The sequence below is a fragment of the Mercurialis annua genome, linkage group LG4 (assembly GCF_937616625.2).
Source record: "Mercurialis annua linkage group LG4, ddMerAnnu1.2, whole genome shotgun sequence".
NCBI classification, from domain to species: domain Eukaryota; kingdom Viridiplantae; phylum Streptophyta; class Magnoliopsida; order Malpighiales; family Euphorbiaceae; genus Mercurialis; species Mercurialis annua.
Window position 1 is genome coordinate 32,985,350 of NC_065573.1, and position 15,733 is coordinate 33,001,082.

The following is a 15,733-nucleotide window of genomic DNA, read 5'->3' on the forward strand; positions in this document are numbered from 1 at the left end:
ATAATCATATGAAAACTCTGAACTCAAAACTGAAAACTTCTACAAATTTTCATAAATTACTCCTTGATTTGGTATGATAGTATATTAATATTTTTAGCAACTCCCATGTGACCATTGGAATATTAAAAATTTACAACTGGGACAAAAAAAGATATGCCATAATAGGCATCTATATCCAAAGAAATCTCAGTTTGCTAAATTTGAAAAGTAGCAATGAAACCAGTTTCATTGTTCCTGTTTAGTGCAAAATTTACAGCCATATATATACTGTAATTTCAAAAAAAATAAGACACCATGTATTCAAGCAATGAACCAAGATTAATTATGCAAAATGATCAAGTTCATTTCTTATTTCTTTCATAAATCACCTCCTTAATTAAAAACTTGCAGCTGCTGTAAACCACACAGCATTTCATGTCTCAGAAAAAATAGAAATCTAGAAAGCAGGAAAAAAAACATGCGGATAATTTTACGCCAATAGCCCGGCATTGGGTCGGAGGTGATCGAAGATACAAATGGAAGATCTCCTCCATCAAGCTTCCCAACCCCTGAGGAGAGTAGCGCGAGCTACACGATTAACACCGAGAGCGAAGGCTCCCATTCGCAGGTTGCAGTCATAAGTTTTGCACATTGCCTTAATGTGTTTGAAAGACCTCATCATGTATTTCTTCAGCTCAAAGTTCACTTTCTCCTCTTCCCACATAAACCCTTGAATGTTCTGCAACACACACAGTAAGCATATCGGTAAAAGCAGAGAAATCAATTCACTATGATTATCCTGTAATTTACCTGGACCCATTCAAAGTAGCTCACAGTCACGCCCCCTGAGTTCGCGTAGATGTCGGGAAGCACCACGACTCCTTTTTTGGACAAAATCTGCAGAAATAGACTGGCTTCGGTAACTAAATTGTTCAGTTAACTGCAAATCTAGATGAAATTTGCGTAATTAAGTAACGACATTGCGCTAAAAGTAAAAACCTCATCTGCTTCTGGATCAGTGGGGTGATTCGCAGCTTCTATAATGAATTTCGCCTTCACGTCAGCAGCATTCTCCCTTCAAACAAAATTACCCATGGTCAAAGTCCAAAACGTTTATCGACACTTCCCGAAAATGAAGCAAGAAATGAGAGCAAAGGGGAAAACCGAAAAAGAACTAAAAGATTGCATACTTGTTGAGGACTCCACCCAATGCGCTTGGCATGAGAACATCACATTCGCAAACAAGCACTTCGTTCAGATCCATAGAGTCTCCGCCTTGGAAATCCTTGAGGCTTTGGTTGTTTTCCTTATGCTTAAGCAGAGCGGGGATGTCGAGTCCATTTGGATTCTTAACTGCACCAGTAATGTCACTGACAGCAACAACTTTGCCTCCTTTCTCATGAACAAACTTAGCTGCCCAAGATCCCACATTCCCAAATCCCTACATGTCATAAACTTCTTGTTTACATTAAAAACTATAAACATCTAATCTTGTTCGAGTCATATAAGAAGTTCAACTAAAAACCTGAATAGCGAACTTCTGATTAGCAATGGACTCTCCGTACTCGGCAAGTAAAGCCTCTGTTGCAAAGACAACTCCAAGGCCAGTTGCTGCATCCCTACCTAATGATCCTCCAAGATCCTGCAAGGCCATTTTAATATCGGAAACGTAATCATTCTTTTATTCCAGTTTGTTCTACGCATAATATTTCATTTTCTTTTAAGCATACTTACGATCGGCTTGCCAGTAACAACAGCAGATGAGTGACCGTGAAACTTTGAGTATTCATCCAGCATCCAGGCCATTGTCTGCTCAAGTCGAGATAAAGGATTGAGTACGAAAACAGAATCAATTAGGCCAAAAACGGAAAAGATATACCTGTGCATTAGTTCCCATATCAGGAGCAGGAACATCCCTGTGAACTCCAATAAGATCATGGATCTTCTGAGTGAAAACACGAGTAAGGCGTTCCAATTCACTTATGCTCAATTCTCTGGGATCACAGCCGATTCCTCCCTTAGCTCCACCGTAAGGAAGGTCCGCAACGGCTGTCTTCCAGGTCATCAGTTGAGCCAAAGCATTCACCTCATCAGGATCAACCTATAATACAAATACTTTTAAATCAGTAAGCAGAGAACCCAGATAAGTGCGGAACTGCTTAAACATTCATTTATCGTAACATTTACTATCGAGAATTACTTCTATGCTATCTACAAATGATTCAGTAAATCTTGAACAATAAAAACATTCGATTACTTTATAGATATCGCATTTAATTCACCTAAATAAAGCTTTCATAGTGTTCAACAGCGAGATCTCAATATTCAATGCTACAAAATAGAATGTCAACTTTAAACATTTAGCCTTTCAACTCTAACTTTATATTCAGTTGATAAAGAACATCAATGGCGACAAAAGCATACACTTTAGCATTTAATGTAAAATTAAACTTTTAGGCAACATATATAACCTGTATCATTACACGAATAACCGACCGGAGAACGACAAAATAACACGGACCGGGAAACGACAAAATAACACGTCATTCAATGTACTAAACCAAATTTCTCAAATAATATTGTTAATGCATCATCGGAAAAACAAACTTATTTAATAGGATTCAGTTAACAGTATAATCAATGTTATATTCTCATTTTAACTTAAACTTACCAACTTTAAGAATGAGAAATAGCCTATATGCTACTTATACATGATTCTTTAAACCTAAAACAATAAAAATATCCAATTTCTATTTAGATTATGTAGTCAATTCACCCAAATAAAGAGTTTGCATATAGTTCAAATGGGAAATCTCAATAATCAATGTCACAAATTAAAGTATCAACTTATGCACTTTTAGCCTTCCAAGTATTCATTAGATACATTTGATAAAAAATGCTTCTGGTGATAAAGCATACACTTTAGCACTTATTAAACTTGATTCACAAATATAAGCAATATTATTACTCTTAAAAATAATCGAAAAACGACAAATAACGCCGTCATTCAACATATATGTATATAAAATTTCTCCCATAGTTCCGGTTTCATCATCGAAAAACTATTTTTAACTTCTTAAAAAGGCATAATAACTAACTTTTGTCGGTATCGAAATAATTATCTTATCAAATAAGTTCCCGTTAATTCGTTAGGATAGATTTATATGGATAGTTAAAAAAACATATCTATGACAATGGAACTTCCAAATACTATAACTAATTTTTTTAAAGAATAAATAAAATCATCTTAAGCTTCAAAAGTAAGAACTTCAACACTTCTCTTTTATTCACATTCAGTGTATAATAACTTTAGTTTATAGCAATTCTAAACCTTTTGCTTCAATTCCTATCAACTTTGTTCTGGAAATCGAACAGATTATCAATCTGAGATCAAGAAATCATCGATCATCAACATGCAAAAAGACATACCATCCAAACATTTGAATGAGATCTCAATCTTTATATTGAATTCCATAATAATTCACTAGCTTAAAACTTCTTTTTTGAGGTTGATCTATGATCAAAATCAAAATTTAAAGAATCAATTTTTTTGTCTTCAAAGAAAAATCACATAGCATAGATTAGTTGCTAGTTAGCATAAAATCAACCATTAACACGAAACAAATCTATGTTTTGGCATGCGACATATATTTACATATGTTTAGCATAAGCGCTAAGCAGCATTCTGCTAACATCGTAAAACAAGATGATATACCTCAGGGTGGTATCTGATACCGCCTTTCATAGGACCACGAGCGTTATCATGCTGAATTCTGAATCCGACATAAGAGACCAGGCTCCCGTCATCTTTTGGGATGGTGCACTCAACCTGCACCAAATTCACATATATGTAAATCATCAAGAAAAACATATATGTATACGTATGTATATACCTTAACAGAAAAATAATCAAACTCCGTTACCATTAGTATCAAGACTCGATTTTATTAAGAGATTACTTACTTTGATTTCTCTAAAAGGGATCAACAGGCTCTTTTCAAGCTTAGAATCGAGGCCAAGAATGCGAGCTGCATGGCGGAAGTTCCTGTTGGTAGCTGCAAGAGCATTCATGGCTTCCTCAAACGAAAAACAACGGCCAAAAGCAAGAGAATTCAATAAGAAACAAAGAAATCAAGAAACAGAATTTGCAGTGAATTATAGTGAGAGCTAGAGTGGGTTTAAATAGTGAAATATATGAGAAAAAGACATACAAGAGTTCTGACAAAAAAAAGTAAATGAAAATGTTGAAATGTTTTTTTATTTTTATTTTTTTTAATATTATTTTCAATAACGTAACATTTCGAACTTAAACTCAGTTAAAATTAACAAAAGGTTTGAGGGAAAAAAATTAATTGTTTTATAATTAACTGATATTTTTAAGTTATTTATTGAAAAATATTATCTCTATTATTTTTTGATTTATTCATTTAGATAAAATTGTAGATATTAAAAAGACGTTATTTTTGACGTAAACTATAAATATAGATATATTTTTTAGTTAATAACTTTATACTCCCTTTGTTCCATTCTGTTTGAGAATATTTTTTATTTTTGGTGTTTTATTCTATTTGACAACTTTTATATTTAGAATATTTTTTACGCTATTTTTGTTTTTTTACCTTCTTCAATTAATGTGTTTATAAAGACTAATTTTAAAAAAATATGATGCATTTAATACAATATGAATATGAAGATATAAAAATAAAACTACTCAAATTTGTTAAATAATATACAATCAGAGTTTTCTCAATTAGAATGGAATTAAAAAAATTAAATCACAACTTTATTAGAAAAGACAAATTTAAAAATATAATTGAACCCATTATAAATTGTGAAAAGAAATATAATTATAGATAAATAAGTTCGACATAATAAATAAAAAGATATCAAATTTTTATATTTATTTTATAAAAAAATTGATCATATTTTGTTATATGATTATCTAATTTAAGGATATGTATCGCATTGGCATATGTCATTAAATTATGTATTTTATTTAAAATAAATATTAATTTATATGAGATATTATTGAATTTTTTTTTTTGCCAAAGATAATAATATATAAATATATAAAAAGAAAGGCCATCTCTTGGAGATGATGAACCATTCTTAAATAACGAAACTAAAAGTGGACTTAGCGGCTACTAATAGAGCCATCCAATTACACATTCGTTTAACAAATCATAATATCAATGCGTGAATAATTTGTTAAACGAACGGTAGCAATATAAAACAATAAAATTTAAAAATGAATTTACTTACCGTTGATGTCGACTAGAGTATATAAATATTACCTTAATTTTGTAGAGCGTAAAATTGAAATGTCGAGATGATTCAGAACAAGACACACCGGCATAGCGTACCTGATCATTTAAATTAAAAAATAATAATATAAAAACAATTTAATCTTACCTGATAATAGCGAAGTTCCACCACTTGACGACATAGGACGGGAGCTAGAGGGGCCATTTGAGAAGCCCCTCTTGCCCAAGTAAATATTGTATATAACCACCCACAAAGGGAAAATAAACATCCAATTGGGGATGAATAAAGACAACAAACTATCAAAAGCAACTTGATAGAATTGACAATGATATGAAATAACCGGTTAAAACAAAATATTCAATAATACAAGCTTCAACCTGTAATTTAATTTGAATAATTTGAAATATATATGAGGATTTTGATTCTAAAAAACAAAAGAAGGGGCTAATTGAGGGAGTTGAAGAAAAATATTTTATCGGAACAAATCATGCAGAACCGTAAAGGAACTAGGCAGAATTGTAGAAAATTATACCATAATTGCAGAAAACTAAAGAAAAAATGAAGAAAAACTGTAGTAGAATTAATGAAACCAAGAAAAAAAAAATTTAAAAAGAAAAACAAGATTTGTAAATCACCGAAGTATGAGTACAGAAAATCAAGCAGAAAGAAAAAAATAGATATAAAAAATGATGGTTTGATAAAAGAATAATGGTGACAGTGGCGAAGGAAATGGCTGTAACTAAAATCTAAATTTAAAAAACTACAAAAACTCCTCTTTAAACAATTTTCACTTATCTCCATGTCAGATTTGTAGTAATCTTTCAATAATTAATCTTGCCACTGAGATATTATTGAATTAGTGAGTGTAATTCTATTTAATTCAAATGTTATGTTATTAAAGATTAAATTGAAAATATTTATTTGAAAGATATTAAGACTTAATGATTAGAAAAATAAATTATTTAAAATAATTTGAAAAATTCAGTTACTCTAAATATATTTGTCCCAAAACCAAATAGTCAGGTGGATTTGAAGGTATAGCAGGTTTGGTCCGTTTGGATTGACTATAGAAGAAGGATTTGAATTACATGAAATGGTTTCAGGAATTCGAAGACACGTGTGTTCTTGCAGTTACTATTGCAGCTTCACTTTATAACTATAATAAACAATTAAATAAATATTTTAACAAACAATAATATTTTCTTCAAATTTTGGGTCCAAATGTTTTTATTACAAAATGTCATAAAAAGGCCAAACTTTTCATAAAATTTTCACAAAAGTCCCGATTTTTCAATTTTGTCAATTTTGACCAAAAACAAATTATTTAATTTCAATTGTGGCCAACTCTCAATTTGATTTCAATTTTTCCTATGTGACGCCTACGTAGCATGCATATATATTGAAAGGTCAGGACTTTTGTGAAACTAAGTAATCCATTTTTGGCCAAAATTAATAAAATTGAAAGATCGGAATTTTTAAAAAATCAAATAATCAATTTTTTACAAAATCGACAAAATTAAAAAATCGGAACTTTCGTAAAACTTTTATGAAAGGTTTGGTTTTTACGACATTTGGCCTTATTACATCTAATCTTCAATTTCGGCTGCCAAAAAGAATATAAAATCTGTCCTATCTAACCGCTAGTCAGAACCTCCTTCTTACTTTAGCAGGATTTTGTTTTTGTTTTTCTCATTGACTATATTAAACTTGGATAATTTACATTGATGGTTTCTCAATTTTCTTCCCTCTATGTCATAGTCTTTTTTGTTTTCTTCATAACATAAATCTCCTCAACTTCTATTTTATATCAATAAAATTCATGCTGTTAGTTTTTCTATAAATTTGTTAAATTTTGCCCACATATCCTTCTTTTTAAGCAACAAATATATATGGATTTCTTTTACTGATTGTGCTAATACACGTGCTTCCTTATTAATTTTTTTATTTATATAGCGGACCGAACAATTTTGAAATATTGATAGATTTCATGAACTTAGTTTGAGTGAATTTGGCGGAAATTAATTAATTGCGGAACTTATGGAGCATCACTTTGAAAAACATCATGTACCTAATTTAATGATACAATCCAAGACATAATTTCGCGTAAAGTTCGGAATCCCAAAATATCGGAATTTCACAGCTGACATAAACTACGGAGAAATAAAAATAAAATTTATGTTTGTAATAAAAATGTAAATGAAGCTATGGATCATAAATTAAACACTAAACCGTCGAACTCATACGATTTAAACAATCAAAGAAAAAATTATATATTGCTAAAAATATAAATTACTATATGTAACAATAGAAAGAGAGACTCGTGACTAAAACAAATTGATATAAAAAAACTCTAACTTTATTATTCTTTCATCTTTATTTAATATAATCAAAGTTCATATTTTTACCACTGCGAATTATTTTATAGATTGGCAGTAGTTTCTTTGATTATTTATTTTAACTAAATTTACGTTAATTTAATGATCACATTTTTTAGATGCGTTAATAGTTTTTGCCATGAGTGTTATATTCCTTATATGTTAAAACTTATTTATATAATATATTATTTTTTAGTAAATGTATTAGTGGAGTTAAGATTTATTTATTATTTTTATAAAAAAAATTATTTTAATATTCATTCAGTTCTCATTTAATATATTTTTTTGTTAAAAATAGTCTATTCTAATTGTTAGCGGGGTTAGCGGAAATTAATATTAGACATTTTTTAAATAGGCACACTGTCCGCGAGTGTTGACTGTTGAGGGTCGAACTCTCAACCTCATACACATATCATTAGAATTAAATTTCTATTTTGTATTAATAAAATATTGATTTACTATATTTATAAAAAGAAAGAGTATCTGGCGATTAGATGATGCATTAATGTATATACAATAGAAATGAAGGAATTAGGTATGCAGTGTTGGCTCTTTCTGTGATTTTCATTGCCACGTGGAGGAGGAAGGTGTAAGAAAGAGATTGGCTCATCCAAAAAAAATAACAGCTTCACCTTCTAATAAATTATTAATTGTCCCACGTTAATTAAAACAAATCTCACTCTTCACACAGTTAATTGGTACCACTGAACTTTATAACTATAACTACCGTTTATTTGATAAATAGTAAAAATTAGAAGTGTCTCGAATAAATCGAGTTTGATTGAAATTTTTAATTTATTTTTTAACCAAATTTATAAAAATATAACTTATTAAAAAGTTACAGCAATCAATGTGTTTGATTTTTTCTATTCGATTTGTATTAAATTTAATTGAATGTTATTTTTATGATTATAATCAAACTGAATTGAAAAACTAAAATTTTCTAATTGCTAAATTGAGCTGAACTAAATTTCTTGTTCACTTTAATTTTTTATTAGGTTAAATATTATTACACACCCTATGCAGATAGTATTTTTACTTATTAACTAGAAATTCATTTTAGAAAAGGACAAAAAAAATTATAAAATCTAAATTTTTTTATGGAATTTCCTAAATATGTTGATATAATTTTTTATATAGATATGACGCAATTATTCTGTCATATTATTATATTTAATTTTCTATATGTTGACATATAATTAGTGAAAATGTAATATTTTGAGTTTGAGTGAGAACTCTTTATAGCTTCACTACGATTATTTAGAAATACTTTGTATTTTAGTTGATCAAATGTAAAATAATCAAATGATATACTTTGAAAGAGAAATAAAATTATTTTATACGTTTCAATTATAATTTGTTTAGTAGTAATTAAGATACTTGTATTTATTAATTTTTCTAAACTGTTTTTATATTATTTTAGTTTTAGTGATAAATATGTCATAAAACTAAAAAAAAGAACCTAAAATGTTAATTTTAAATTAATTACATAATTATTTTATATTTTTATAACAAAAAGATCCGTTTACAATTTGAATTGGGTTGGTTTAACTTGTAAAATAAGACAACAAAAATTATACATTCATTTTAATTTTTCTATAATTTTTTTAATTTTAAAACTATTTTTAGCGGTTTAGATATTAATCTAGTTGAGATGTTTGATTATTTCCCTTTTGATGGTCCTCATTTTCACTTAAAAACAATTTGACTAAAGTTTAATTGGTAATTTCAAAGTTTTAAAAGGCCATAAGAGTTTCTTGAGATAATCGACCCAACCAAAGATTTGGCTCTACCATTAACTTGGCTTCTACATCCCTTTTAGCAATCATACTTTGGTATTTCTTGACTTTATATTATTTAAGTTTCTCATCACAGGATGAAACATTATTACTTTTCTTTAAACTAATGAAAACATTATACTTATTTAATGATAATTATTTATACAATATTTTTACTCTTTTGAAAAGAAAATAATTATATTACCAATTACCATTAATCATATCGATCATCCATTGGATTACAATTTGAGTATTTCACATTTGATCAAACAAAATTTATTATTATATGTAATACATTTGGTGTATAAGAATTGTTTCTAAATAATATTATTAACATTAGAAAGAACTCATAATTAATTAATTTCAAATTAACAACAGTAATAAACATAATAAAAAAAATAAACAATAAGAAAAAGGTACCAATGAGCTTAGCTCAAATGGTATAAGCGCTAAGCAGCAAACTGCTAGGTCGTGGGTTCGATTCCTCCCACAAGCGCTCCCTCCTCCTCAAATTATCAAAAAAAAAAACAATAAGAAAAAGGTAGCATTATTAGCTATGTCGTCCCTTTAATATAAATAGATTATAAGACATATACACATATATAAATAGGATGATAAATATATATATTTATATATGTTTCCTTTTCTTGTATAAAGAAACCTACCTCAGAAAATTTCTCCCAGCCATCAAAACTGCTGATCATGCAGACCAAAATGGTAAATCATCTCTGTGTTTCTCTGATAATGTGCATATTGTACATGTTTATGATTAATTTGCGTTTCTGATAATAAAATAAACGAATGGAAATATGTGCATAGTTGATAATTGTTTAGTTTCAGGCAAAGTTATGCAATAAGGCAGTGGTAGTTAGTGTCTATGAAGAGAAGCCAACAAAGAGAAAGCTGGTGGACTCATCAAAAAATCAACACCACCACCATCACCATCACCACCACCACTATTTTGTTGTTCAAGGCGGACACCGCGGCGGCGGTGATAGAACTAATAGAAGAGCTCAGCTTCTTCTTTATTCTCAAAGCCTTAGGGAGTCTGTTCATAATCATCCTCCACAATCATCTCACTTGCATCCCATTCCAAAGCCACTCTCTTCTGATATATTGCAGCCTACACAAAATGTAAGAAACACTAACTTCTTGATTGAATTGGTTTAAACTATGGATTAAATGCAAATAAAATCATGAAATGTCGCATGTTGGTAGTTTCAACATGAAACTTTTAAATTTTGTAATTCTTTTCGAAATATTACAGCATGGATTGATCAAATTTTCAAGAAAAAAATGAAAGTTCATTCATGTGTCGAATTATAAAAATTTAAAGTTATTAAAATGAAAAAATATCCAATTATGGACAAAGAGGTATTTTTGGTTGTATGAATATTTGGTAAGAAAGAGAGATAGCATGAATAAGTATTAGTCAGAAATGGTTTACAGGTTGATTTGCTTACCATGGTAGGTTGGTGCTGTCCAAAGAAAGAAAAAGCATGACAAGACTCCTACTTGTCTAGGTAACTGGAAATTCTTGAATTTGAAGTTATGCAGATTGTTAACAGATGTCCAAATCAAGAAAGATAAGAAGAAGAGGCAGCACTCTGTAACTCCAAGCAATGCTATGAAAGCTGTGATGAAAACTCTTGAGGTGAGATTAAAAATAATTTCTTCTTTCTTACTATATTTGTATGACAATGAAATATTATGTTTTTAATTGTTCAGGTGCAAAAGAAGAAGGGGTTTGTTGCAAAATTTATATCAATGCTGAACAAGAGTAGGAAAAACTGACCTAATTATCATAGTTCAGCTCAACTTCTAAAAAAGTGAAAATCACAATATTATAAATTTTATTTTTCCATTTTTGATATTCTTATATCGATGAACTTTTGGATGTCGAGTTTCTATATATTCTTTAAATCAGAACAGTTATATGATATTCCTGCACAAATCATCAAAGTAACAGATTTATCAAGCTTCCGCTACGTCGATAAGGTAATGAGTTGTCATCTCTTTTACTTTCACAACAGAAAATAGAGCAAGAAAATACACATCTCAGAAAGTTAGAATACACTACTTGAAGGTGGTGCTAACAAAAACGGCGACAGGAACTCTAACAACATGATTTCTACTTCCATTCAGTACTATCTCTCCAAATGTGTATGTTCTCATTGCCCTACTTGCTTTTATCAAAATTCGAATATGCCTTGAGCCATTGCCTCTTATCCAGAAAACTTTTGGCTTCACAGTAATATTTACACCTACTGGTTCTTTCACACTCACTCGGTAGACTTCATTCCTTTTACTCACATTGGTTACGCATCGAATCACCTTTCTCAATCCAACTAGATTTGAAATGACCACACTTGGTGTATTCAAATCCGAACACCATGCCTTCGTCTTATTGGGGCACCCTTTCCCTACAGCACGTCTCACAGACTCATCATCAACTCCGGGAACAGCACAAAGAAACTGGACATAGTGCTCAAAATTGGTATCGAATACAAGTCCGGGGTCAATGGCTCGAGCAGGGTTGATGGATCCAGCACCCAAATCAAATGGGGTAGCAGGTATTTGCTGGCTGGACGATTGTGCTAACATGGGAGAGCCAAAGCGGTCAGTTGTATCTGCTGTTGTCATCATCGCTGAGGTGATAGCTGCAGGACTCCACTTGGGATGACTTTGCTTGATTAAAGCTGCAACACCGGCAACGTGAGGAGTAGCCATGCTAGTACCAGAGATAAGCGCAAAGTTCTGCCCTGCAAAAGTAGCAACAATTTTTTGTTAACATGTCAGTCTTTTAAAGGCAAATGGATATTTATCTCATATTCTTGATCACAGTTTTAGTCCGAGTCAAATGACAAGGCATTTTCTTTGCAACTCCCCCAGTCAAAAGGTATTTGTAACTTTACCTTTGATATGAAGATCTCCCTCGCTATTCGGACTCCATGCAGCCCAAATAGAGGATCCCGGAGCCATGATGTTTGGTTTCAAGACATCAGCAGTTTGCAAAAGTGCATTGTTCACATCGGGACCTCTAGAGGAATAGGATGCCACTATTGGTGCCTGTCCAGAAAAAAACGCTTGCCTTCCATCCAGAATTCTTGCCCTTGCAGAAAAAAGTATAGCTCTTCCTCTCCTGCTTCTGATTGTATTAGAGTTATAATACTCCCATAAAGCCTGCAAAGTGATTTAAAACAAACTTGTAGTGATTTTCATAACTTCAGAATTTTGGAGTTTCAGAAGCGGTTCCGAAACAGAAACGAAATACTAGAGAAGTTTCTGTGTAACATAAGCAGTTAGCCTACGTTGATTTTTTTGGGTCATTGATGAAAGAGATTTTGCATTTCAGTTTCTGTGGATTTACAAGGACAACAAAGATTTTTTCGATTTTTAGTTCTATCAGGCCATAAGTAGAATAAATAAGGGAAACTGTTTTTCTTAAAGAAAAATGAGTTAAATGATTGGGTGATATACCGAGGAAGCTTGCACGGTATTCAGGATAATTGCAGGGACTTGCGTGGTCATTGTGGTACCCTTCAACTGCTCAGAACCCATGTCAGGGTCCATTGTGATTATAAAACCTGCAGCTCCTATCTGCTTTATAGTGTCTTCGACAGTTGCAATGCTTGCATCCTCGTATTCAAAGTCAAAGGTATATGTGCAGATGATCAACTTTCCCTGAGCCAACAATTTGATGAAGTGTTCCGGATATTGACAGCTCTCAACTTCTCCGACACTGGTGACATTTGCAAGAGACACATCAGCTGCAGAAGCTATTGGGAAGAGGAATTCTCCTGACGTTGGAGCTGCACAACATACCAACAGGATTTTAAAAATTGGAATGAAATTGATAGTTCATTTACAGATCAATGAAGAAAACTTTAAACTGCAATACGCAAACTTGGTTGCTGCATTATTCACATATGCAATATATTACAATAGCACAAGAGAACTGAAAAATTACGAGCAAGGCCAATGCCAGAGACACTTCGACCATTCCCTAAGACAATTGCATTGTTATACTTGCGATCAGTGGTGGAGGCAGCAACACTTGTGATCCAGGGGCTAAAAGAGAGGACTGAACTGGAAGAAGGGCCACCATTACCGGCAGCTTGAACGACAAAAATACCAGCTTTTGTAGCAAACAATAGTTCCATGTCTAGCACATTGAGGAATGCAGAAGGACCAGGAGGGACACTAGATGGCCCTATGGAAAGGCTTAGTATATCAACTCCATCTTCCACTGCCTGAAGCAAACAAACGATGGCATAAAGACTGTTAGCTGATAAATTTCAATAAATTGTAAAGATCCAAATTTTATACGCTACATTCTGTTGAAATTTAATTCAAGAGACTCATTAAGTTGATTCAGTTAACTAGTTTTAGCATACAGTTATTATACCTTTTCGACAGCAGCCACAACATCCGACATATAACCCCCAAATGTATAAAGAGCTTTGTACACAGCAATCCTATATGAAAGGGAAAAAATTTGAAAAAAGAACTTGCAAAAGCAGCTACAATGGATCTTTTTATGATAGAATTAAAGTTGAGAGAGAAATATGAGGCCTGAGAAAAGATAAAACACAAGTTATTATTTGCCTTGCTCCAGGGGCCATGCCACTTGCGTATCCATAGTTGAAGTTACTAGCAATCACTGGTATATGGTGGTTCCCGGCAGCGGTTGATGCTGTGTGGCTGTAACCATCAGTTTGTACCAATAAATTTAGTTCAATTATGCCGATCATAGGGTAAACAAAAGTTGGATACTATACGCAGTTTTCAATTAATAGGCATTACTGATAAAAAGTCAAAACACAATATGAACACAAAAGTACAAACAAAATCTTATAACATGTAAGATATTGATCTCAAGTGATGCACCTTCCATGACCATCAGCATCAAAAGGGGATGCAAAATCACGGTTAGGAATAAAATCACCGGCAGCAATTGCTGCCCGTGCAAAATACTGTGCCCCTACTATCTTTCCATTGCATGCGGTTCGGGGGAACATCTCTCCAGTGGCACATTTCCCTCTGAATTTGGTACTATTTAAAGGACCCAATGACGTATTTGCAAAACTAGGATGGTGAGGATTGATTCCAGTGTCAATCATACCGATCACCACTCCCTCACCAGATCTCTTCGGTCCTCCCAAATTCGGCCAAACATGAGCAGGTATGCCAAGAAAGTCAGGTGTATGTGTTGTCAGCTTCTCCATTTTGATATCTTCATGGATGAGTCTGATACCTGATGCATTCTTCAGAATGCTAGAAACCTGCAAAAAAAAAATTATAATAATCTGTCATCCTAATCCAAACTTAAACATAGAAAAAAGATTCAAAATTTAGTAAGCAATCAGAAAATGACAGGTAAACTATAACTAGTATTATATATTATTGAGTCAAACACAGTTCTCGGTACATTGATTTACCTTCTCCGACTCAACATGTACTGCAATACCATTTAGCACATGAGTGTAGCTATAGAGTTTAGTATAGGTGCCTTTTTGGAGAAGAGATTCCAAAAATAAGTCATGGCCAATGATTAAACTCTGTTTATAATCCATAGCCTCCTCTATCCTACACAAAATTGCTGCAATCAGATGCAGAATGACATGCTTAGAAGCAAATAAGCAAAACAAAGAAAGGGATGATACCTGGTAATATTATGCTTGGATTTGAAAGAGGAAACAGGTTCTTCATCCATTAAAATCATGAAAACTTTGGCTTTGACCTGTAGAGGCTCTAAAATTTTGATGATAAAAATGAAGAAAGCAAATGCGAAAAAGGAAGACATTGAGATGGTCATAACTCCAAAGAAAGACAAACCCTTTATCTTCACTGAATTTGTGAAGTAAGATGCTTAAATTAACTCTTGTTTTCAAAGTTGAGAAGTGCTTTTAGGTGGTGAGTCAAAACCACGCAGCTTAGTTCATCTATCAAACTCTTTCCTGTTACACAAATAAAGCAATGCATGTTCTTCTCATTTTCTAACAACTCAATATCATGTGCTTTAAACACCTATTCTCCCTTCCTCTCTCTTGATAATATGAATTCAAAGTTTCCACACAGGTCAATAGGAAATGCAGACAACATGAGACTGCTCAACAATCCTAAACATAAGAACATTGCATCTGTGTGAGAGATAGCAGTAAAATAAAGCGCAAATAAAGGGAAAAATTTCCTATTGTTCAACACCTTGGTTTCGTTCAATACCAAAGCTAAGTATCAAATTGGCCACTTGATTTAAGATTGATGTCACGCTGTTGCTATCCTCTCAAATTGCTGAAGTGCACGACATTTTTTCATGAGTAAACTTGGAGTTTG

At 32.0% G+C, this 15,733-nt stretch overlaps 3 protein-coding genes across 5 annotated transcripts; 1 reads left to right on the top strand and 2 right to left on the bottom strand.

Moving 5' to 3' along the window:
• Nucleotides 1-335: 335 nt before the first annotated feature.
• On the bottom strand, nt 336-4,145 carry LOC126678147 (glutamate dehydrogenase 2-like). Its single transcript, XM_050373036.2, has 9 exons — nt 3,943-4,145; nt 3,695-3,808; nt 1,859-2,080; nt 1,714-1,788; nt 1,505-1,621; nt 1,170-1,420; nt 979-1,054; nt 790-876; nt 336-718 (listed from the first exon to the last, which is right to left on the bottom strand). The coding sequence occupies exons 1-9, from the start codon at nt 4,048-4,050 to the stop codon at nt 533-535; spliced, it is 1,236 nt and encodes a 411-aa protein (XP_050228993.1). The 5' UTR covers nt 4,051-4,145; the 3' UTR covers nt 336-532.
• Nucleotides 4,146-10,018: 5,873 nt separating this feature from the next.
• Nucleotides 10,019-13,791, top strand: LOC126677838 (uncharacterized). 2 transcript variants are annotated; one of them, XM_050372638.2, is made up of 4 exons: nt 10,019-10,114; nt 10,232-10,531; nt 10,869-11,051; nt 11,126-13,791. In XM_050372638.2, the coding sequence occupies exons 1-4, from the start codon at nt 10,100-10,102 to the stop codon at nt 11,189-11,191; spliced, it is 564 nt and encodes a 187-aa protein (XP_050228595.1). In that variant the 5' UTR covers nt 10,019-10,099; the 3' UTR covers nt 11,192-13,791. The 2 variants fall into 2 exon arrangements, with proteins under 2 accessions (XP_050228595.1, XP_050228596.1); XM_050372639.2 differs by having other exon boundaries at nt 10,238-10,531.
• LOC126677836 (subtilisin-like protease SBT2.5) lies at nt 11,350-15,665 on the bottom strand. 2 transcript variants are annotated; one of them, XM_050372636.2, is made up of 9 exons: nt 15,064-15,665; nt 14,839-14,986; nt 14,288-14,682; nt 14,006-14,101; nt 13,806-13,875; nt 13,368-13,650; nt 12,878-13,209; nt 12,313-12,580; nt 11,350-12,159 (listed from the first exon to the last, which is right to left on the bottom strand). In XM_050372636.2, the coding sequence occupies exons 1-9, from the start codon at nt 15,213-15,215 to the stop codon at nt 11,474-11,476; spliced, it is 2,430 nt and encodes an 809-aa protein (XP_050228593.1). In that variant the 5' UTR covers nt 15,216-15,665; the 3' UTR covers nt 11,350-11,473. The 2 variants fall into 2 exon arrangements, with proteins under 2 accessions (XP_050228593.1, XP_055961387.1); XM_056105412.1 differs by having other exon boundaries at nt 14,839-14,981; nt 15,064-15,209.
• Nucleotides 15,666-15,733: the final 68 nt, after the last annotated feature.